The following is a 25,360-nucleotide window of genomic DNA, read 5'->3' as shown; positions in this document are numbered from 1 at the left end:
AAACAGTAAGAAACTTCTACAAGACACTCGATAAGCAAGCTGCCACTAAACACTCCAGAGTTCATAATCATAATTACAACACCATTACTCATCAAATACATTATAGGGAAGGAGTGAGGAAGAAAATGTCTTCAAGCCGATCATTGCTGGGAGAATTGCCACCATATCCCAATAGCCCTTGTTTGCCATCCCGACACCCACCTGCAAAAGCACACCAGCCGCGAGGTCCAGGATGAATATTCGAGTCCTGCCCATCATCCCACTGTGTCCACACTAATGTCTCCGTGTCCAATGAATAAAGTTGACCAGAAAATTTTCCTGCTCCCATGTGACCCAAGTCACTCGGGTCAATTTCTCCACCATATACAATTATGTATTTTCCAATCCCAACAGTAGAAAATACACTGCGGGCCGTGGGCTTTTCACCACTCGTCTCAACTTGGGACCACTGTCCGTGGGCTGGATCAAAGCAATGAACATCATCCACTTCCACTCCGGCGAAGCCATATACAACCCATATTTTCCCTTGGGCCACAGCCAACCCAGGCCGCCCTCTACCCTTGCAATTGTCCCCTGGCGTTGGATATTTGATCCACTTTTGATCAACAACATTAAATGCCCATAAATCATTCAGCCGGCCAGAAACACCACAACCACCGAAAATGTACACATGGCGATCATCAGCAGTCATTGAGTGGTAGCTCCGATGAGGCGGCCTAGCATCAGCGCTAGATGGTAGGGTCCACTTATTCGTAGATGTGTTAAAAGAGTAGAGTTCATTCAGCTCTTTATGCGTACCATCTCTACCACCAAATACATAGATGGTTTTTCTAACAGCTGCCATTGTGACACCAACACGTGGTGGAGGGGCATCCTCGGTTACATCAACCGCAGACCATGTTAGGGTTTCAAGGTCAAAGATATGGAGCTTGTTGTCAACCGGGACTCGTGGCGTGAACTCACCACCAAAGGTATAGATTTTTTGTCCTACTAGTGCTATGGCATGAGAGCTTCTGGCTCCAGGGCCAGTTCCATTTTGGTCAAGCTGAAATAAAATTACAAAGGCTAAGTTGAACTAAACTTGTTTGCTCAGAGTGTTGAGAATGTTATTGCAACAAGGCCAGAAATGGTCAAACTAAATAAATGTGGATGATTGAGAGGAATCATGTAGTATAAACTATGAAGTCAACTGATTAGGCCCAATGAATTTGTAATTAAGTTATTAGAGGCAATATCTTTGTCATGATGACTTGATATGGTGGTTGTCCATTGTATAAGGAATGATAAAAAGAAAAAGAATATCAATGTTATGGTTTTCAATGAGAATATGCACCACAACCAACAAGAGAAGAAACTGTCATTGTACATTTTGAGGGGAAACAACTGAGAAAAGAAGTGGATGTAAACAAGAGCAACAACTTTTTCATTAGTCAACTTGTAATGAGTCTCGTTTGTCTAAATACGAACTAACCAATCACAAACTATCACATCAGAGTTATATAAAAAGGTGATATGAAAAAGTTGTAAATGTAATTTTATTAGTACACCAAACAAGATCATTTGTAAAGAATATCCATGGATTTCTTCATTGACTTCAAGATCCACTGATGCCTAAGTTTTATATGCTTGAATTTGATATTTCATTTTTATCTTCTCCTCAGCTTATCCTGTAATCTTGTTTCAACATTTGCTTACTGACTAAACCCAATTTTAAACATATCTCTATCAAAAGAGCTAAGTAAAAGCCAAGAAATGTCGATTAATACTAGACAATTAAAGCTAAGAGGAAAACAAAAAGCATAAAACGAAACTAACTTGAAAATCCCATTCAACTACGACTTTAAGTGCTTGATTAAAGGAACAAAGAGATCAATAATCAAATCAACAAAGAGAAAGCTTGCAAGTTAAGATTAGAGAAGGCTTTAGATTCCATGAAATTACTAGATTCCCAAAATAAAGAAAAAGCCAAACAATTTCAGCAGTCTGAAAAAGCCTGCAAGTTAAAATTTACATACTCTTGGTTTCCAAGAAATTTACAGAAATTCCTTACAAAGCACAATCAAACCAAACAAACTCAACATTCAGAAAAAGCCTGGAATCTACAAATTAGAAAATTCTTCAGAAACTCCTGGTTTCCAAGAAATTTAGAAAATTTCCCTAAAAGGAATGATAAAACTAAATAACTAAAAAGCTTGCATGTTCAAAATCAGAAAAAGATTAGATACTCTGTTTCCATGAAATTTTTACAAGAATTCCTTACACAAAATTAAAACCACACCCACCTAGTTGGATTGATGAAGAAGCAATTAAATTAAAAGCATATTGAACCGAATGAAAAATGTTAAGTTTTGCTAAAGAATATTAAAGCAAACCTTGACCCAATTGCCTAGCATCGAAGCCATAATCACTTTAAAAAGATCGCGAATCTAAACCACCACCTGGACACACTCACTCAGTTCCAACTTGAAACTAAAATCCGTTGAATGTTAAAATTTATAAAGGAACCTTAAGCAGTCAATGAGGACAAAAAAGGAAGATCAAGAGACATAGAAATATAGAATTATATCATTGATCATCTGAAGCATGAGGTTTCATCGTACCAAGACATACAGAAGACATCTGGTTGGGTAACTTACATATATGCTCTCTAAACTGTTGTCATTGGAAAAGGTTGTTAAGATTAATTAATTTAGAAAAAGGCATGGGATCTGCAGGTGCAGGTGCTCTTACGTAAGCTGTATTTGGAAGCTAATAGTGAAACCATTAATCACGAGTTAATACCTTCACTAGCTATGGACATTATATTATATAATATAATACTTGTTATGCCGGAAAAAGTAGGACTGACGTGGAGCCTCGTTAATAAAGAATGATAAGAGTTCAGAAAGAGTTCTGCGTCGTCCAGGTGCGGCCATGTCGCGCCTAGCACAAGTGGCATGACTCTTGTCAGTGTAGTAGGTGAGTGCCAGGCCAGCAAGCGGTTGAAGATCGCCCACGTGTCAAAGCCCTGTTTTAATTGAGGAAATCCCTCGGGTAGGTGATCAATGGGACGCAAAGAAAGGATTTACACGGCACCTACCCACTTGCAGCTTTCATAATCATTACCTTGAACTTTCCCACTATAAATAGAGAACTTCCCTCTCATTTGTGGGGGATTAGCTAATTTTACGCCAAAATAGCTCTCTCTCTCTCTCTCTCTCTCTCTCTCTCTCTAAACTATAACTTAACTCGCTGAACGCAACTTGATCACTCTCTCTTATTAATACAATAGCCGTGGACATAGGATTCGCTGTAGAGTATTCGAACCACTTTAAATATTGCTCTTCACCTTTTATTTGATTCAATCCCCTCATATCACCTGTGATTTCTAAGTCATTTCAGCATCTTACACGTGCGAGTAGTTGGTGTCAAAATCAAGCATCAACAGTTTGGCGCTAGAGGAAGTGCTTGATTTAGTACCTACTCTTCATCAGAAAAATCTCTAACTAATCGGTCCCACAACAGCAAATGGCTCGCGATTTCGAATCTGAGCGAACCAATCATGGCAATGAAGAAATCCCCTAGATCCAGGAGGACACTTCTCCTGAAATGCCATCAGTCCAGCAGAATATCACGGGGGACATTCCTTCAAGCTCGTGGCTTGACCCAACCATCATGAGTTACTTGGAGAGGTTCAATAATACTCTTAAAACGGTCCGCCAAAGGCTAAACTGATTGGATCAGGTTTTGCCACCCAAATCCAATGAGGTGGTGCCACCGCCAAAAACGCCTGCAGGTCGCGTGAAAGCACGGAAAAGGACGAAAGCCCATATTGCGCGTACTACAGCACGTTAGAGAAAGGGATATCAAGTGGCGCACAACGGACCCAAAGGCTCCAAGGGACTAGCGAACACCGATTGCACCCCGGGTAGAATACCCATGGCATTGCAACTCTATGACATGTTGCAGTATGAGCCGTCTCGCACCACGTCGCACGGGCACTCCCACAAAAGTGTAAGGCAGGGAGATTCCCAATATCGCCAAAATGATGACTTCGAGGGTCGTCGTGTAGGGGATTCCCATCACCCACGGGTCGGTTCATACCACCGTAGAGGTCGAAAAGACTCTCCGAATCACTCGATGCAATCACACAACTCTAGTCAGCGTGTGTTAAGATTGGCCGGAGCTTCCGAACGAGGCGAGGAAGAGTCCGATTTGCAGTCTTTCCTTAATTGTAACCGTGAGGGTCGAACCCACATTGCGGAAAGTGATCCCCAGGTAGCTCCGCTGCCTCAGATTGAGGAACTACAGCGAGCTCTAGATCAACTTAAGGCTCAACAGCATGAGCAAGGGCAGGTCGCAGAGGCGTCCCCCTTTTCTCTGGCAGTGTTAGTTGCCCCTCTCCTATCGAGTTTCAGAATGCCCGACATGCGAGCATTTGATGCGAATTCTGATCCACAGGATCATTTATATGAGTTCAACGACCTCATAGAACTCCACCAAGTCTCTGACTTGGCAAAATGTCGTTTCTTAGCAGTAACCCTTACTGCCCAGGCCAAGCGATGGTTTAGGTCGCTTCCAGCAGGATCAGTCAGCTCATGGCCTCAAATGAGCTCGACATTTCTGAGACACTTCCAGGCGAGCAGGAAGTTCTCAATACCGCTAAGTTTCCTGAGCAATATACAGCAAGAGAGGGATGAACCCCTCCAATCTTATATAGATAGGTTCCACAGGGAGCTCCATAAAGTGGCTCATACTCTCAAAGAGTCTATCCGGACTCTCATTGTTGCGGGAGTTCGCTTGCAGACAGACTTATAGAAGGAACTACAATCTGAGGATGATGTTTCCCTCATTCACTTTTACAACCTTACTGAAAAGTACCTCTGGATCGAAAGTTCTATGACAGCTCTTAGTTGCCATGACCCCGGTTCGTCAGGCAGCGCTCCCAATTGGGGGGAGAATAGGAGGGCTGATCACAGATGGGCTAATGATGATCAGCGAAAAGAAAAGAAGCTGCGGTACGAGCCTAAGAAATCTTATACCCTAGTTCCTCGTCACGATCACGACAAGAGTCAATACACTCCTCTAAATGCCTCGGTATCAGTTATTCTGAATAAATTAGAGGAGGCCGGTTTGCTCGGAGAGCCCGAGCCCATGAAGAATCCATTCTCAGCCAGAAACAATAAAAAGCATTACCGTTATCATCGGGATAATGGGCACCACACCGATGAGTGTCGGGCCCTCAAGCAAGCAATTAAGGACCTTATTAAACAGGGGCACTTCAAAGAGTATGTTGATGACTCAGCTCCCGTTTGGGAGAAAAATCAAGAGGAACCAGGGAAGAGGTGTCGTGGTCGCAAAGGTCTATATAGTGTGGGGATTATCTTTATAGGACCACACCCCGCGGGGAACTCTCGAGGTGCCCAGGAAAGGTATGCTCGGGAAGCCCGTCATGAACCCATAAGTGTCATGAACACGACTCCGCGACCCGCTAAGGTTCGCAGAGAGGAGGAAATCATCTTCTCCGAGAAAGACGCGGTGTGATTGCATCATCCCCATGAGGATGCTCTCGTCATCACGCCTGAAATAGGTTGGTACGAAATCCACAGGATGCTGGTGGACAATGGAAGCACCGTGAATATCTTATTTCAACAAGCCTTTGAGAAGTTGAAACCGGACGAGGCTGATCTGAAGCCTGCCTCTATCCCTCTGTACGGTTTCACTGGCGATCATCTGATTCCCAAGGGGATGATCTTACTCTAGGTCATGTTAGGAGAAACCAACGAGCTGACCAAAATGACTGAATTGTTAGTAGTAGACTATCTTTCCGCTTTCAAAGGCATATTGGGACAACCTCTACTACGAAACTTCAAGGCAGTCACTTCAATATACTATCTGAAGATGAAGTTTCCCACCCCGATAGGGATAAGGGAAGTAAGTGAATCTCAATGTGCATCTCGTGACTGCTATGTAAGGGTAGTGTAGATGGTGTGCAAGGGAAAGAGAGTACCAGTTGGCATCCCTAAGCAGGCAATGGCGATCAGTAAGATCGAGCCACAACTTGGCTTGTTGAGGATGACATGGATCCTCGCATCTAGGAATGCCTTCACAGTGGGTCGGTCGAGGACCTATCCGAGGTATCGGTCGATCAAAGCGAGCCGACCCGAGTGTTGAGGATTAGGAGTAATCTCAGCCCCTAGCTCGCTAACGACCTGACAAGCTTCCTTAGGGAAAATGTTGACGTATTCACATGGACTCATGCTGACATGGTCGGGATCAGCTCGAATGTTGTATGTCATGCCTTGAATGTTGATAGTGCAGTCAGGCCGGTTCACCAAAAGAGGAGAGCAATGGACCCCGAGCAGTATGTCACCTTAAAAGTCGAGGTAGATAACCTCCTCTTGAACGGGTCCATCCGGGAGGCACTTTACTCGAGCTGAGTTACCAACCCGGTCTTAGTAAAGAAGCCTATCAGCAAATGGCAGACCTGCGTTGACTTTACCGACCTCAACAAGGCCTGTCCGAAGAACAACTTTCCCTTGCCGAGAATCGACCAACTTGTCGATGCCAACTCCGAACACGAGCTGTTGAGTTTTATGGACGCCTACTTGGGATACAACCAGATTCTGATGTACGCGCTAGACGAAGAGCATACCTCTTTTGTTACAAATCAATGGCTGTATTGCTATAAGGTTATGCCCTTTGGCCTAAAAAATGTTGGGTCGACTTACTAGCGACTGGTTAACCGAATGTTTTCCGAGCAGATCGAAAAATCAGTGGAAGTCTATGTTGATGACATGTTGGTCAAACCGTATGTCGCTTCAGACCACATAACACATCTCGCTGAGATGTTCGGTATACTTTGAAGGTACAAAATGAAGCTCAATCCCATGAAGTGTTCGTTTGGAGTATCCTCGGAAAAATTCTTAGGGTATATGGTTAACCAGAGGGGAATAGAAATTAACCCCTAAAAGATCCAAGCTTTCCTTGATATGAGGAGCCCGACCAACTGAAAACAAGTTCAGAATCTTAATGGGCGAATAACGGCTCTTAGTCGCTTCATATCAAGAGCAACAGATCGCTACTTGCCATTTTTCAATATACTAAGGGCCAACAAGAAGTTTGAGTGGACTCTGGACTGCGAACAAACTTTTCAGAGCATAAGAGAGCACTTTAGAAAGCCACTTCTCCTGTCCAAGCCACTCCCTCAAGAAATTCTTCTCCTATATCTATCTGTTTCTCAGCATGCGGTCAGTGCAGCTCTGATTCGGGAAGAAAACAGACTCCAATGGCCAGTATATTACGCGAGCAGGCATCTGCTGGACGCCGAAATGTAGTATCTAGAAATGGAGCGATTAGATAAGCCCTGTTGGTTGCCTCTAGAAAACTGCGACCTTATTTCCATGCCCACACTATCCATGTATTGACCAACTACCCACTTAAGCAAGTCCTCTAAAAGCCAAAGGCTTCGGGTAAGTTGCTCAAGTGGGCGATAGAACTAAGTCAATTTGATCTACAATACAAACTAAAAGCAACCATTAAAGGGAAGGCTATTGCCGATTTCATTTCAGAGTTTTCACACCAACCGATTCAGGAATCTGAGCAACAGTTTAGAGAAGTCACCCAGAAAACTATTCAGAATCTATCGACCTGAAGCCTCTATGTCGATGGATCCTCAAACAGAAAAAGGGCCGGGGAAAGTCTTCTCCTTCTTAGTCCCGAGGGGACTCGCATCCATGGTATTCTTCGGTTTGGGTTCAAAGCTACCAATAACAAGGTCGAGTATGAAGCACTGCTCACTGGTCTACGGTCGACAAAAGAAATGGGGTCAATCGAGATCAATATTCACAGCAACTCCATGCTGGTTGTTAATCAGATTTTGGGAGAGTATCAAGCCAATGGAGAAAACATGATCAGTTATCTGAAGAAAGCTAAGGTTGCACTCAAGTCTTTCAAGCAGTTCACGATCATGCAGATTCTTAGAGACAATAATTTTATCGCGGATGCCCTGGCAAGAATAGTCTCATCGCTGAACTCAGATGCACCATAAAGTATTCCTGTTCGGTAAGTAGAAATCCCTAGTATTAGCTCGCCCGAATAGATCGTGGTCACAATTGAATCAGTTTCCTGGATAACCCCAATTATTCAGTATCTCCGAGATGGGACCTTGCCCAATGACAAGGTTGAGGCAAGAACCTTGCGAACCAGAACTGCTTGTTACACACTCATAGGAGATAAGTTGTACAGGCAAGGATTTAGCGCCCCTATTCTCCGATGTGTAACCGACAAGGAAGCAGATTATATCATGAGGGAAATACATGAAGGGATCTGTGGTAATCACACTGTCATGCGATCCCTCGCTAACAAAGTTGTTCGTCAAGGGTACTACTGACCCCTACTTCAAGAGAATACTTTCAACTTTGTAAAAAAGTGTGACAGGTGCCAGCGGTTCGCGAACATACCATGAGCTCCTTCCCACCAGCTGATAACAATGACTAGCCCCTGGCCATTCTCCATGTGGGGAATTGATCTCATTGGACCCATGCCAGTCAAAAAGGGAGAAGTCAAGTATGCAATGGTCGCGATGGATTATTTCACCAAATGGGCCAAAGTTGAACTATTGGCCGCGATCACTACCAAGAAGCGCAAGGACTTCGTCTTAAAAAATATAGTGTGCCGCTACAGAATTCCTCATACTCTCATCTTTAATAATGGGAAACAGTTCGACAACGAGGAATGCAAGCAGTTTTGCAATGAGCTGAGAATCCATAAAAAATTACCTCAGTCACAAGACCGTAAGCCAATGGTCAGGTTGAAGCTGTCAACAAAACCATCAAGCATACTCTAAAAGCGCGTTGCCAAGGGTAATTGGGTTGACGACCTCCTAGAAGTCCTATGGGCATACAAGACAACTCCAAGAACCTCTACTTCAGAAACACCCTTCTTGTTAGGATATGGCTGCAAGCAAATGATCCCAGTGGAAGTAGGAACTGGTTCACTTCAGAGGGACCTGTTCAATGAAACAGACAATAAAGCACTTCTGCGTGCAAGTCTGGACTTAGTTGAAAAACACCGCGACAAGGCTAAACTAAGGATAGCATCCTACCAACAGCACGCAAAAAGATTCTTCGACTATAAAGTCAGGAGAAGAGACTTCCAGGTCAGTGACCTGGTTCTAAAAGAAGTCTCGGTACAAGGGAACCGAGTGTGGGAGTGTTGGGGCCAAACTGGGAAGGCCCATACTGCATCGCTAAGGTGATATGACTAGGGACTTATCACCTCAAAAGGCTCAACGGATCTGAAGTACCACGAGCTTGGAATGTTAAACATTTTCACCCTTATTATCAGTAATTCCGAACTCGCTTTTTAATTTCCTTGTAAAGAACTCTTTTGAGCTTTGTAAATAAGACCACTTTTGTATGATTTTGTTCCCCGCATTGTTTTTATCTTTCTGTTTGCATATGTAATGTTTGTGAAGTACGAAAAATTATAAGTGCTTACAAATAATTTAATGATTTTGTTCCTCGCATTGTTTTTATCTATCTATTCGCATATGTAATGTTTGTGAAGTACAAAAAATTATAAGTGCTCATAAATGATTTAATATCGCAAATAGCTAGAGGACGTCTCCCTGTTCGCATATGTAATGCTTGTAAAGTACGAAAGATTATAAGTACTCACAAATAATTTTAAAAAATGATCATTTTATTCATAAATTTCTAAGTACAAGAGAGCATGCAAGGGCCGTCAAAAGCAAGGTTGTGGGAAAAATAAAGGCAGAAGCGATCACTGGTCATCGTCCTTAGGCCCTGAAGGTGCGACCTCGGTATCTCCAAGTTGGTCATCAACCACTTGGTCAGTTGCCGGGTCCTCCAAGACGTACTCCTCCGATTGATCCTCTTTTAGGTGAGGCCCTAGACCTTCCTCCTCATCATCGGCTCTCGCCATGGAGGCAAGGATCCTTTGGTAGTCATCTAGAAGGTCGGTGAGGTCCATGGTTGGGTTCTTTGGCCGAAGGGCATAAATGGACTAAATCAACCAGTCGACAGCTTTCCTCTCAATTTCCAATTCTTGTCGCTTCATCTCTTCGGTTAATGAAGCGACCCGCCCCTAGGATAATTCTAGGTCCACCTTGAGTGCCTTCTTCTGTTTCTCAGAAGTTTCCCACAACCGAGCTTTCTCTTCCTCCGCCCGCAAGGCCCACTCGGAGCTCGCTTGCAGCTCCAGCTCTTTCTTGCCAGCCTCTTTAGTAAGCCTGGCCACTATCCTTTGAAGCTGTTTAAGCTCTTCTCCTTTTTTCTCCAGCTCGGTCTTCTATAAGTCCACTGTGTGAAGAGTAAAGTTCCTCTTCGACATATACTAGTTCGTTTGAACGACGTGCAGGGTTAGCTCTTCTTTCGCAGCTACTAAGTGGCGCCTCAGCTGTGTGTTCTCTTCCTTCAACTCGAAGAGTCCCCTAGAAGCTTCCAGTTGGACCTTTTGTTAGGCCAGGTGCATGGCGAGCAAAGACTGCATAGTGAAATAAGGAAGCATTAGACTATCTCTTTGAGAAGAGTAAAGTATTGAAAAGTCCTTGACGAGGACAAACCGTCTTACTTGACTTTGCATTTGAACCGCCCTAATTATCAGGTTCGCATGGTTGGAGGCCACAAGCTCTTCAAACACTTTGGCAAATTAACACTCCAAAAGGGTGAACACCACTGGCTGCAGGTGCTCTGAAAGTTAACCCATAGAGTCCAACACTGGTGTGTCAGCTCCTAAAGCAGAGAGCACCTCACTAGCCAGCCCTTTGCCTTCTCTCCTCCCAGAAGCCGTGACCTCCCTTTGTCTCCTACACGGATGGACCATTGTAACCCCGATCACGCGCCTCGAGCTCCTTCTTGAGCGAAAAGCCTGATAAGGTTGTGACCTCCTAGGCTGCACCCCCAAGCCCTCTATCTCAGACTTTGATTCCTTAGGCTACATCACTTTTCTTTTCTTGGAATTTTGGCCCATGGTCTTCTGCTTTGGGCATGCGGCCGCGGGTTGAGAAGGTTCTATCGGTTGTTTGGTGGGTGGCTATGCCCCCACCTGCGCTCCTTCGGTAAGGATGTCACTAGGGCCTGCCTCAATTGGTTTCGTGATGCCGATCTGGGGAAAAACGAACCCCCTCTCTCTCAACGACCTTTGTACTTTGGGTGGCATATTTGCTGCATGCAGGTACTGTTAGTAAAAGAGTTCGCTACATGCAAAAGCAAAAATTTGAAAAAGACTGTGGACACTTACGAAGTAAGGGTTCCAAAGTCACTTCAGAATTGAAGAAGTCGTACTTCCTCAAATTGGCGGTTGTCACGAGTAGTTTCATGTCACGACAGTGATCTGGCAGGTTACCGAATGCAACTATTCGATTGAAGTCAGAGAGATCCATCAACCTGGTCGACTTGTTTCCTGCGAAGAGACAAGAAATGTCGTTAGAAAGTAAATCCCAAAAATAAAAGAAAAAATTCGCTTAGTACAAAAAGGGAAGACTTACTCGACTCCCTAAAGTGGCAGATGCCATCGTAATGGAAAAAGAAAAACTTGGTCTCCTATGCCCCGACATCACTGGGGTAATTAAAAAAGTCTCCCTCGATCGTGGATCGCTTCGAGAGGCAGTAAGAATCTTTGTCCTTGCTCTTTTTTAAATAGTACGAGCAAACGAGCTCTATTGCAGTCAGTTGGCCGAGACCGTACTCGACGCATGCGATATACATAGCCATGACTATCATGTATGTGTTAGGTGTCGGCTATAAAGGTGCGACCTCGAAGTGATCGAGGATTGACTTAATAAAGGGATGAAAGGGAATTAGTGCTCCTCATTTGAATATAGCTTCAAAGATCGCAGCCATTCCCTCTGACGGATTCCAAGCTGTACGTGACCTATACCGGTAGACATCTACGCAAAAGTGTGTATTAGTCTACTGCATTTTGTATTTCATCTCAGGTAACCACTGACAGAATCTCTTGCGCAGGGCCTACTTGGGCTTCCTACGCCTGCGAGCTCGTCCTCTCATTTGTTCTAGTTGCTGTAGGGTCCATCTCTTCTACGGTCTGAAAAAGGGGGACATGTACAGATTACTCAATCTCCGTACAGAATTTTGTACGACGACGTGGAAGAACAAAACCCTAATGTATCTTCCAAAAAATCCTAAAAAACCCTTGGGGGCCACCCCCAATGGTTTGTACCTTGAAAACCTATTCCTTACAGAAGTCTAGCCATAAACGCTCACCATTATCGCCTGGTTAAGTTCTCCACTAAACAGAAAAAGGAAAGCAATGGAAGGATCTTCCTTACCTTTTTGGCTATGGGGTTCGAACTTCTTATTGTTAACGGAAACTGCGCACCGACTTGAAGGATTGAAAATCCGGTCTCACGAAGAGCTTTTTGCTTTTTCTGAAAGTATGAGTGTTATGACATTGCTTAAGGCGAGCCTGGGGTTTTATAGTGGAGGAAACGACGATTGGTCTTCCCGAAGCCAATCGATGATTGGTATTCTCGAAGCCAAGCAACATTTGGGCGGAATGCGTCTCTCGCCATTGATCGCGACCACGTGTCATCAATTAGCGAGAAAAGAGTAACTGCCACGCTTCAAGAAATTCAATCGTTGCGTCTCCCCATTGAAATAATCGAGCGACAACTCGATTCTCTCCTCCACATTAAATGCACTCTCATCCGCATTTAATGCCTTGATAAGGAATGACGTTTCAACATGGCTTGCATTTAATGTGCATGGCTAGCACTTATTGTGCACAGGACATGTTTGTTAGAATAAAGGATACTTCATTAATGGATTAGTTGTCAAGCGCAACGGATGACATATGAAGAGGTCGTTGGAAAAGAACACTCTTCGTCGAATAGCGATGTGATTCCTTGCCTCCAGCAGAAATATGCCAAGTGTAATCAGGTTGCAGACCTCGATTAAGATAGAAGGTGCATTGATACGGTACTGAGTAGGGTCTAATCCAGGTCATCGACTTCGCGGAAGAAGATCATCTCAAGTCGCTCGTAAAAAAAAAAATGTTCTGCGACCTCCTTGTAGCCAGGTCGGCTCGACCATGCGTCATTTGGATATGTCAAATCATGGCATAATTATGAAGTTCTCAAGATTCGATCCTTAAACCTTAAAAACTGGGGGACTTCTGTTATGCCGGAAAAAGTAGGGTTGACATGGAGCCTCGTCAATAAAGGATAGTTAGAGTTCAAAAAGGGTTCTGCGCCATCCAGGTGCAGCCACGTAGCGTCTAGCGCAAGTGGCATGGCTCTTGTTAGTGTAGCAAGTGAGTGCCAGACTAGTAAGCGGCTGAAGATCACCCACGTGTCAAAGCCCTGCTTTAATCAAGGAAATCCCTCGGGCAGGTGATCAATGGGACGCAAAGAAAAGATTTGCACGGCACCTACCCACTTGCAGCTTTCATAATCATTACCTTAAATTTTCCCACTATAAATAGAGGACTTCCCTCTCATTTGTGGGGGATTGACTAATTTTATGCCGAAATAGCTCTCTCTCTCTCTCTAAACTGTAACTCAGCTTGTTGAACATGACCTGATCACTCTCTCTTATTAATACAATAGCAGTAGACGTAGGATTCGCTTTAGAGCATCCGAATCACTTTAAATATTGCTTTTCACCTATTTGATTCAATCCCCTCATATCACGTGTGACTTCTAAGTCATTTTAGCATTTTACACGTGCGAGTAATTGGTGTCAAAATCAAGCATCAACAATACTGTTGTGGAGATTGCAAATAATGGCTAATTAAAATATTGTTGGATTAAACCCATTATCAAAGCTCAAGTATGGCCTAGGAAGTGAGTTGGCTCAAATATTTTAAATAAGTGATGGAGATTTAGTCAAGTGAAGTGTGTGGCTATGATTCGCTCTTGAAAGTTATAAAGTGGGAGCATTGGTTAGGGTTTTAGGTATCCCAAAAGAAAAAGAGCAGAGTATCCAAAGGAGAAGAAAATTAGAAGTTTTATATTAAGCTTTGAGTTAGAGAATTTGGTGGGAAATTCTCTTGGGTTAATTATTCTCTTGGGTGGAATTGTTCTTTTTGTTTTTAGGTGAGAGAAAGTTTACTGAGAGTGTGAGTGATTGTAATCTTTTTTCACATAGTAAATTTTCTTAGGTTGTCTTTGACAACAACAGTGGTTTTTCTCTGATTTTGGAGTTTCCACTTAATTCTTGTGTTGTGAGATTGTGTTCTTACTTCTCTAATTTTTATTTCTCCATATTGTGTGACATTTTTTTTCTTAACAAATACCTAACTCTTTCCATCTCCTTTTTTTATCTAAAAATTGTATGACATAGTGTTGGATGACTCATGTATATAGTTTTTTTTTTTTTTGCTTAAATTAATTCTTCTGACTCCATTCCCTTGATGATAAGGGTATTGAGAAGGAATCAAGTTTTATTTGTTTGAGTAATTGCTGGACAGAATTCTTCCTATCATATTGTTGTATATCCTTTCTCCTTTTTGACTTTGGTCGTAATGGTATTTTTTTTTTTTATCACTGGGGTGTCCGAATCAGCTTGTACGCATGTCAACTAATCCTCCGAGGTCTTAGAACTGTCAACTGAGTAAGAGCCCTAAGCCCCTAATGGTCACCTCTATTAGTACCTGGGAACTCAAACTCGGGAGTTCATGAAACCTCTTTTTACTTTTTTACCATCAGGCCACCCAGTAGTGGTTGCATAATGGTATTAAGGCCAAAAGAGCATGAATCCCACCACACAGGCCTACTAATGAGTGACATGGAGGAATTATTTAATTATTACCATGGATCCTTTTATAGGATTTTATATGTAACATTGACTGGTATGTTTTCTAATATTGTAGTTGAAGATTTGTAACAGTATAGTATTTAGTTAACAGATAGAATAGAATGTATATATGTTACAAGTATTATTTCAATAGTATAGTTTTACGTAATGTACGAATGAATGACAAAACTGATACTCTAGGTTGATAATTCAATAGAATGTATATATGTTACAAGTATTATTTCAATAGTATAGTTTTATGTAATGTACGAATGAATGACAAAACTGATCCTCCAGGTTGATAATTCAATGATAAATAGCAAAAAACATTTACCCAAGGAACGAAAGAATTTCTGTGACCCTTGTTAAGGTTTACTGTGCGGTTAAACAAAAAACAATGATAATTCAATGAGGTGAGTTCATTAGAAAGTATGGTGCTTTTTATTTTTTTTAACAAGAACTTTTCATGAACTAAAATCGTATCATCCACTGCAGGGTGAGGATATTTGTACAGCTGCAACAAGAGAAGTTAAAGAAGAGACAGGAGTAAGTGTGAAATCAGCAATTAATGGATACAGTACTGAGTTTTAGATTCTCTATCTTTTTCTCAGGTTTAGCAAATGCATAATTATAATTTACCCATTGCTTCATTTTGTTTCAGGTTGACGCAGAATTTGTGGAAGTTTTAGCCTTCAGGTAGCAACATTTCTTCCTTTAAATTGACGTGTAATTGATTTCCCCTATACAATTGTCAACATTTGACAATCTCTATACTGTTTTTTAAATTTTTATTTGACAGGCAAAGTCACCAATTTTTTATGCGTGATTTTGGCACCAACTAAATGCACGTGGAAAATGCTGAGCTGACTCAAAAGACACACGTGTATAGGGGCATTAAGCTAAATAAAGAGTGAAGAACGGTGTTTAAAGTGGTTCGGATGCTTAAATAAGCGAATCCTACGTCCACTGATATCGTATTAATATATGAGATCAGGTCACATTCAACGAACTGATTTACAAGAGATTACAAGAGAGAGAGAGAGAGAGAGAGAGAGAGAGAGAGAGAGGATATATGCTAATCCAAAGAGAATTTTGCTAATCCCACAAACGGGAGAGAAACCCTCTATTTATAGTGGGATGAATTGAGGTAATGATTACTAAATCAGGGAGTGGGTCAGATTGCCGTGCAAATCCTTTCTTGCATCCCGTTATTCACCTGCTCAAGTGATTTACTCGACTCTTGCAGGGATGGGACACGTGGATCGCCTCCAGCCTTTCACCAGCCTAACGCACACCTACTGCACTGGCAGAAGCATGTCGCTTGTGTCAGATTGCGACATGGCTGCGTCTGAATGGCTGCTGGACTTACCTAAGCTCTGACCACTTACGTTAACAGGGCTCTGCGTCAGCCCTACTTTTCTAGGCATAACAAAAGTCCCCTAGTTTTTAAGGTTTGAGAATCGAACCTTGGAAACTACATATTATGCCTTGATTTGATGCGTTTGATGAGATATTTATCAATCCGACCTGGCTGCAAAGAGGTCAAAGAAACGTTTCCATGTAGGTGACATGACATGGCTTACTCCTTAGGATCAACGACCTATTCTCAGACCATGTTTAGTGTCATAACGATGACTAGTTTTTGACCAAGGTCTGCGACCTTATTGTACTTAGCAGAATTTTTGCCGAAGAGGTCACGTCGCTTCGCAACTGACATAAGACAAAGAGTGTTATATATAAAGACCTCTTCAAATGTTATCCGTTGCACTTTTGTAGCTGATGCATTTAATGAAATATCTTTTGCTCTGACAAATGTATCCTGTGCGCAATAAGTGCAAGCCATGCACATTAAATATGAGCCATGCTAAAACGACATTCCCTATCAGAACATTAAATGCGGATGTGGGCGCATTCAATGTCAGTGTATATTAGTGTATGCCCTAAAAACCATTCGTGTTGTCGATTTCAGAGCATTTTGTCTTGGAATAATACTATACATACATCATTCCCATACAATATTTCTCATACAATATTATGTGGTAAGATGTGATTGGGTGAAAATTTAATTTTAATTTTAAATTAACCAATTATATCTTGCCACATAATATTGTATGGGAAATGTTGTATGAAAATGATGTATGTGTAGTATTACTCTTTTGTCTTGTATCTATATATCATAAATAATAGAAGAAAGAATTCTTCAATTCATATATATAAATTGCTTCCTTTATTCTGTCATGCATTTAAAATAAAGTATGTATATGAATTGTCCAGATGATTCATTTAATCGATAAATGAATTATCGAAAAAGGGTTCCCTACGGAAGCAATATAATTTGGGCAACTATATTGCACAGTAGGCATATCGGATGCTTCCGAAAGATATCATGAGTTGATATAAGTACGGATGACGATGATAGTCATGTCACTGGGGTATTGGTATGGATTAGCGGTTGGTGAACTGTTTTTCGAACGTGACCGAATAACGACAAATCACTTGGAAAAACATGTAGTCAATGATTTATCGTTTGGTTATATCAGTGCATGATGTAGTCCTTTGACCTGAGACATTGTAGTCGGATCTGATACGGATGCGTATGATTCATACAGTGTATAAGTACGAGACTAATCATGTTTTGTATAATAAAGTCTATTTGGTCATTCGTTGTTCATATGCGGAAATGAACGATGGTCAAGAGGGGATCCATTGACTCGAAAATATAGGATCGAGAGTACTGCTGACTCTATCCAAATTCGAGTTCCTAGATGAACGTCGATAAATGTCAGAAGTCAAAATCTCTGGCTAGAGTCTATTATTAGTCATACAAAAGCAAGTTTGTAATGACGAGTTCCGGACATATTGATCGATGATTCAGTAGAAGATCGAGTTTAGGATTTTGACGTTCCATGAATTCGTGCTTGATCAGGATATTTCAATAGAGGGACTTTACCTGCATGGTACGTATGATCTGAAATGGGTTCAATGAAGTATTTCTTCATCATGGTTTAGGGACTATGGCACATTGCTAGATGTTTACCATAGTCGTTGGGCCTCTAGACAGGTTTCTAGATTCATCCAGAAGAGGCTCACGGCTAATCCATGGTGGACCTACATGGTCACACCAATAGCCTTGAGAAGTTAGAGAAGGATGAGAGAGAGAAATGATTATCCGAAGAGGGCTAGCACCTTCCGAGGGTAATGACGGGATTTCTATGGTAATAGTTATATAGAAAATTATTTGTGACATTTAAAGGGTTAAAATGGTCAAGCAATAATTAATTATATTTAATTATTATATCTTAAAGTGTTAAGATTAATGAGATGAATGAAAATAACTTTTAATAGTTAAAGGGTAAAAGGGTAAATTTATGGGTTGCTAATGTAAACTAGTTTAGTTTACATGGGCCCTTGAATAATATTGATTATTCAAAGGGTAACATAATAAATTTGTGGGGTCACTTTTAAAATAAGATTTTATTGGGGCTTGGAAGTGAAAAACAAATAATTACAAAATTGTCCAAGTACATATAAATGCAAAAGGTTGCATTTTAGTTCATTCTTCACTTGTTCACTCAAAAACCAAACTAAAAGCTCTCTCCCTAGCCACGGCCACTCTCTAACTCTCTCAAGGTGGTGTTAAAGTGTGGAGGTCTCATTACTTTGAGGCTAATCTTCATCAATCCAAAGCAAAGGAGTAGGTATAATCTCTTTTCCAAGCTATATTTGAAAACCGTTTTTTTTTTTAATCCATCATTTCATGCTTTCATTCTCCATTTCCACCACTCTTCATGCATGTTGATCTTTCATTCAATGTGGAGGAGGGAAAACGTGTTGTCGCTTGAGTGTTTCAACGGAAGAGAACGACAATTTGGTTTCTCGAAGCGTGACGGTCACTCTTTTCCATTGATTCGCGACACCTAGTCGCGATCAATGGTCAAATGCGCTGGTCGATCCTGGGTAGGGGAAAGTTGTCTTTTGGGCAGGCTTTGTTAAGGTTGGTGAAGTCAACACTGTTAGTGTATGCCCTAGGAACCAATCGTGTGGTTGGTTTCAAGACATTATATCTTGTAAATGTATTATGAATAAAAAAAGTGTTCTTATTTCACATGTTGCTTTTCTGCTTCATTTATATTATATTATATTTAATATTGCATGTGAAATGTCCGAATGACACGGATCTTCAGAAGATCAAATCATCAAAGAATTCCCTACGCGAGTAATGTTAATTAGGCAATAACATTGCATAGTAGGCATGCTAAATGTCTCCATTGAATATCATGTGATAGTATTAATGTGGGTGATTATAAGAGGTATGTCACTAAGGCATTAGCATGGATAAACGGTTAGTGAATTGTTATCGAATACGACCAATTATGATGAATCACATGGATATAGTCAATGATGCATATCGTAGGATCGTGCTAGTGTACCATTGATCCTTAGACCTGAGACATCACGGTTGGATTCAACATAGGATGCATATGGTTCATATGGTGTATAAGCACGAGACTAGTCATGTCTTGTGTAATAAGCCAGTTTGGTCATATGTTATTCATGTGCGAGGACAAGTGATGGTCAAGATGGGATCCGTTAACTCAAAATAGTCCAATCTCGAGTTCTCAGACAAATGTCAATAAACATTGGAAAAGGGAAATCTCTGGCCAGAGTATAATGAATGTCAGATGAAAAGTAGTTTCATGTTGATGAGTTCCATTGTATCGATTGAAAATTCGATTAAAGATTAAGTTAAAGGTTTTGACATACCATGAACCATTCTTAATCGGGATTAGATAATGGAGGGATTTGACTACACGGTACGTACGATCAGAATAGGTTCATTGGAGTTTACACTTCATTGTGGTTTAGGTGTTATGGAACATTGCTAAACGTCTACCATAATCAGTGGGAGTTTTGATTATAAAGACTTATAGCGAAACATGTCAAAATCTGATATTGGGCCCATGGCTAGATCACAGTGAACCAAAATGGTCACACATAAAACCAAGCTCAAGCAGAGAGAGTAATACATATCATTAATCAGATTAATGATGTTCAGACATAAACAGTTGCATCCGAATTAATGTATTGCTGAGAAATGATTATCCATGGATAGCTAGTACTAACCAAGGGTAATAAGGATTTATTAAATATTATTATTGAATCGGATTCAATAATAGGGGCAAAAGTGCATTAATTTTATTCTAAAGGGTTAGAATATTTAATGGAATTAAAATTTGGTCTAATTATGAATTAACCATAAAACCAAGGACTTGACATAAATGTTTGTTCTCAAGTTAATTTTAAATTGTTTGAGGCCTTCCCAAAACAATTTAAAATTACACTTTATGCCCATGGTATATGAATTAAGTTTTATGCCATTTTAATTGAATTGAATCAATTAAAGCAAAATCACTCTCTCATTTTCTCTCTCACTCTCACGGTTCTCTCTTCCTTGACTTGTGTGGATCACATTTTGAGGTTCTTCAACTTCACTTGAAGAACTAAGATTCCAAGAAAGAAGATTCAAGTGTTGAATAGTAAAGGAGTAGGTAATATTCTATCCTTACCTTGAAATTTTTTGGGCTTATGTGTTATGTTTGTGTTCTATCTTGCATCCATCACCTTGATCATCATTTTCTCTCCATTTCCATGTTCAAAATGCATGAACCCAACAAGCATAAGTCTGCCACTTGCCATTGGACTTCTTCACTAGAACCGGGTTGGCAACCCAGCTCAGGTAGAGCGCTTCTCGGATGGACCCATTCTGAAGGAGATTATCTACCTCGATTTTCAAGGCAGCATATCGCTCTGGATCCATCGCTCTTCTTTTCTGACGAACCAACCTGGCTTCACTATCGATATTCAAAGCATGGCAAATGATGTCCAGGCTGATCTCGACCATATCGGCATGCGTCCATGCGAACACATCAATATTTTCTCTGAGGAAGCTGGTTAGGTCATTAGCGAGCTAGAGGTTGAGATTGCTTCAATCCTCAACACTCGGCTTGGCTCGTTTTGGTCGACTAACACTTCTGTTAGATCCTCAATAGGCCCACTGGAAGGGCATTCCTAGATACAAGGATCCATATTATCCTTGGTTGGGCCAGGTTGTGGTTCGATCCGACTTATCGCTATCGCCTGTTCGGGAATGCCATGCGGGATGCCTTTCCCCTTACACGTCATCTGCACTACCCTTACATAGTAGTCGCAAGACGCGCGCTGAGGTCCACTTACTTCCCCTATCCCCATCGGGGTGGGGAGCTTCATCTTGAGATGGTAGATCGAAGTGACTACCTTGAAGTTTCTTAGTAGAGGTCGCCTTAGGATGCCATTGAAAGCGGAGGGGCAATCCACTACCAAGAATTCAGTGACCCTGGTCACCTCGTCAAAGTCACCCAGCATGACTAGAAGCGAGATCATTCCCTTGGGGATCAGGTGATCCCCTGTAAAATCATATAGGGGGATAGATGAGGGCTTCAGATCGGCCTTATCCAATTTCTTCTTTCGAAAGCTCGATGGAACAGGATGTTCACAGCGCTTTTGTTATCCAACAATATTCTGTGGATGTCACAGCGCCCTATTTGGGGCATGATGACGAGAGCATCATCATGGGGATGATGCAATCGGACTGCGTCTTTTTCAGAGAAGGTGATTTCTTCCTTTCTGTGAACCTTTGATGGTCACTGCGTCGTGTTCATTACACAGATAGGGTCGTGACGAGCTACGTGAGCATATCTTTCTTGGGCACCTTGCGAGTTTCCCCCAAGGTGTGGTCCCCCAAATATTATCCCCATGCTACAGATACCCTTGCGATCACGACGCTTCTTGCTCGGTTCCTCTTGATTTTTCTCCCTTACGAGAGCAGAGTCATCAACATACTCTTTGAAATGCCTATGTTTGATAAGGTCTTTGATTGCCTGCTTGAGAGCTCGGCACTCATTGGTGTGATGCCCATTGTCCCGATGATAACGATAGTACTTTTTACTGTTTCTAGCTAAAGGGGGATTTTCCATGGGCTTAGGCTTTCCGAGCAGGCCGGCCTCTTTTGATTTGTCAAGAATGGCCGAGACAGATGCATTTAAAGGAGTATATTGATCCCTATCGGGATCGCGACGAGGAACAGGAGCATAAGACTTCTTGGGCTCAAACTACTGTTTCTTTCCTTTTCACTGATCATCGTTAGCCCATCGATGATCAACCCTCTTATTTTCCCCCCGACCTGGCATACTACCTGAAGGATCAGGGTTGTGACGGTTGAGTGCCGCCACGGAGTTCTCAATACGGAGGTATTTCTCCGTGAGGCTATAGAAGCGGGTGAGAGAAACATCGTCCTCTGATTGCAGCTCCTTCCACAAATCTGTCTGTGGACGAACTCCCGTAATGATTAGAGTTCGAATGGACTCTTGGGGAGTGTGAGCTACTTTATGGAGCTCTCGGTGGAATTTGTCGATGTAAGATTAGAGGGATTCATCCCTCTCTTGCCTTATATTGCTAAGGTAGCTCAAAGGCATTGAGAACTTCCTGTTCGCTTGGAATTGTCTCAAGAATGTCGAGCTTATCTGATTCCACGAGCTGATCGATCCCGCTGGGAGCGACCTGAACCATCGCTTGGCATGAGATGTAAGAGTCACTGCCAAGCATCGGCATTTTGCCAAGTCAGAGACTTGGTGAAGTTCCATCAGGTTATTGAATTCGTACAAATGATCCTGCAAATCAGAATTCCCATCGAACGCCCGCATATCGGGCATTCTAAATCTGGATAGGAGAGGGATGGCTAACACAACCGGAGAAAAGGGAGACGCCTCTACGACCTGCCCTCGCTCATTTTGCTAAGCCTTTAGCTAATCTAGAGCTTGCTGTAGCTCCTCAATCTGAGGCAACGAAGCCATCTGGGGATTACTTTCCCCCATGCGGGTTCGACCCTCATGATTGCAATTGAGGAAAGTCAGAAGGTTGGATTCCTCCTTGCCTCGGTCGACAATTTTGGCCACTCTCGACACACGCTAGCTAGAGTCATGCGATGATGATGAACGGTCCGAGGAACCTTCTCGACCTCTGCGGTGGTGCTAACCAACCCACGGACGGTAGGAACTTCCTACGCGACGATGATCAGAGTCGTCATTTTGGCGATAGTGGGAATCTCCCCACGTTGCACTTTTGTGGGAGTGCTCGCTCAATGTGGCATGAGATAGCTCGGGCGGCGACATGTCACCAAGTCTTTACACCACGGGTTTTCTACCCGAGGTAAGGTCAGTGTTCGCTGGTCCCTCGGAGCCTCTAGGGCCGCTGTTCGCCACTTGTTTTTCCTTTCTTTGACGTGCTACAGTGCGCGTGGTACGGGCTATCGCCTTTTTCCGTGCTTTCATGCGACCTATAGGAGTTTTTGGCGGTGGCACCGCCTCATTTGATTCGGGTGGCGCGACCCTGATCTAAACGATTTAGCCTTTGGTTGACCGTTTGGAGAGTATTGTTGAACCTCTTTAAGTAGCTCATGACAGCTGGATCAAGCCATGAGCTAGAAGGGATATCCTTTATGAGATTTGGCAGGACTAGGGGCACTTCAAAAGAAGTGTCATCTTGCACCTGGGGGATCTCTTCCTCACCATGATTGGTTCGCTCAGGTTCGAATCGGCGAGCCATTTGCTGTTGTAGGACCGATTAGTTAGAGATTCTCTTGATGAAGGACGAATACTAAATCAGGCCCTCCTTCTAGCGCTAAACTGTTGATGCGTGATTTTGGCACCAACTAAACGCACATGGGAATTACTGAGTTGACTCAGAAGACACACGTGTATAGGGGTATTAAGCTAAATAAAGAGTGAAGAACGGTGTTTAAAGTGGTTCGAATGCTTAAATAAGCAAATCCTACGTCCACTGATATCGTATTAATATATGGGATCAGGTCGCATTCAGCGAACTGATTTACAAGAGATTACAAGAGAGAGAGAGAGAGAGAGAGAGAGAGAGAGAGAGGATATATGCTATTCCAAATAGAATTTTGCTAATCCCACAAACGGGAGAGGAACCCTCTACTTATAGTGGGATGAATTGAGGTAATGATTACTAAATCGGGGAGTGGGTCAGATTGTCGTGCAAATCCTTTTTTACGTCCCGTTATTCACCTGCTCAAGTGATTTACTCGACTCTTACAGGGATGGGACACATGGATCGCCTCCAGCCTTTCAGCAGCCTGACGCACACCTACTGCACTGGCAGGAGCATGTCGCTTGTGTCAGTGTGCAACGTGGCTGCGTCTGAATGGCTACTGGACTTACCTAAGCTCTGACCACTTACGCTGACAGGGCTCTGCGTCAGCCCTACTTTTCCAGGCATAACACCAATCATTCTTCCGGGAATCAGATTTATTTTTTGTTTGCATGCTAAGACCACACTCTTTTCAAATTCAGAAACAAGACTCGGAAATCGAAGCTGCTCAGGTGCTTAATTTCTTTGCAGACAATGATATACATATTAGATTTAAATGTAAATTGATTGAATTCGCTACTGAAAACATTTTGATCTGTTCATAGTCAAATGCAAAACTAGGATTATTCGCTTTATTTGGAGTGTAAAAAGGAAGGCAATACTATATTTATAACCCAATCAAAAACTTTCTCTTACAACCTCGACGTGACCATTCATAATTGGTTAGTCTGTAATAGGTCTCGTCTGTCCTATTGAGAATTGACTAATTACAAGCTGTTATGTCAAAGTTATGAGAGAAAGTTTATAAAATTGAGTTATGAACCCATCTTTATTGCGAAAAGAAAACCTTACTATTTATTGGAATCTCTGTGATCCTGAAATGAGAATTACTTTGATAAGAAACAGTGAACAAGTTTTGATAATCAGTAATAAATTGATTTTGGTTTGTGTTTGTGTTTGACAGTGGATGACAGCAAAGGAGTATGCAACAACCATTTGTACGAGAGCATAAACTATTTAATTATGTAGCCAAAATATGCTTAACGAAGTCGGAGAAAGACTATGCAGGGTTTTCTCCCTTATCTACAGCCACAACTTCAGGTAAAACCAACTACTTGTATTTCAACAACCGAGATTGTCACCCTCTCACAACCAATAATCCATCGCCACCATCAAGCTTCATTTCTACTTCTGCAATCTCAAGAGCCAATACAATATAAAAAGCAACTGTACAACATAATTCTATATATATATGTGATAACAAAATTCACAAGCTGTCAAACCCATTAAAATGATCATCTCAATCAAAACAAACAAGCTCGAATTTTGAAGAAAGTTTTAGCTTTTGCCACTCACAAGTTTAAGCTCAACGCAACGTGGTGTGATCTCCTCAAAGTTACCTTCTTTTCCCCCTATTGAACCAAAATCAAGGAAATTAGCTTAAGAATCTCAAATTTGGAGAAATGTAACGAAAATTACAGAGAAATGCATGTTGAACTAAATAGAGACAGTAGCGAGAACAAAACAATAATAAAGTAAATCACAGATAATAAATATAGAGAAAATAACACGCATGATTTACCCTGGTTCACCCAATATGGGATACGTCTAACCGAGTCAATATTATTGTAATATTTCCTCACCTCTCTCTCGTTTACAATGAATGAATGAATTGC

The 25,360-nt window shown here is 41.9% G+C and overlaps 1 protein-coding gene across 1 annotated transcript; it reads right to left on the bottom strand.

Annotated features, from left to right (window-relative positions):
* Positions 1-100: 100 nt before the first annotated feature.
* LOC116123105 (nitrile-specifier protein 5-like) lies at positions 101-2,552 on the bottom strand. Its single transcript, XM_031408897.1, has 2 exons — positions 2,373-2,552; positions 101-1,045 (listed from the first exon to the last, which is right to left on the bottom strand). The coding sequence occupies exons 1-2, from the start codon at positions 2,400-2,402 to the stop codon at positions 101-103; spliced, it is 975 nt and encodes a 324-aa protein (XP_031264757.1). The 5' UTR covers positions 2,403-2,552.
* Positions 2,553-25,360: the final 22,808 nt, after the last annotated feature.

This window comes from Pistacia vera, unplaced genomic scaffold (assembly GCF_008641045.1).
Source record: "Pistacia vera cultivar Batoury unplaced genomic scaffold, PisVer_v2 Contig140, whole genome shotgun sequence".
NCBI classification, from domain to species: Eukaryota; Viridiplantae; Streptophyta; class Magnoliopsida; order Sapindales; family Anacardiaceae; genus Pistacia; species Pistacia vera.
Note: the sequence above shows the minus strand (reverse complement) of the source record. Positions and strands in the feature narration are given on the sequence as shown.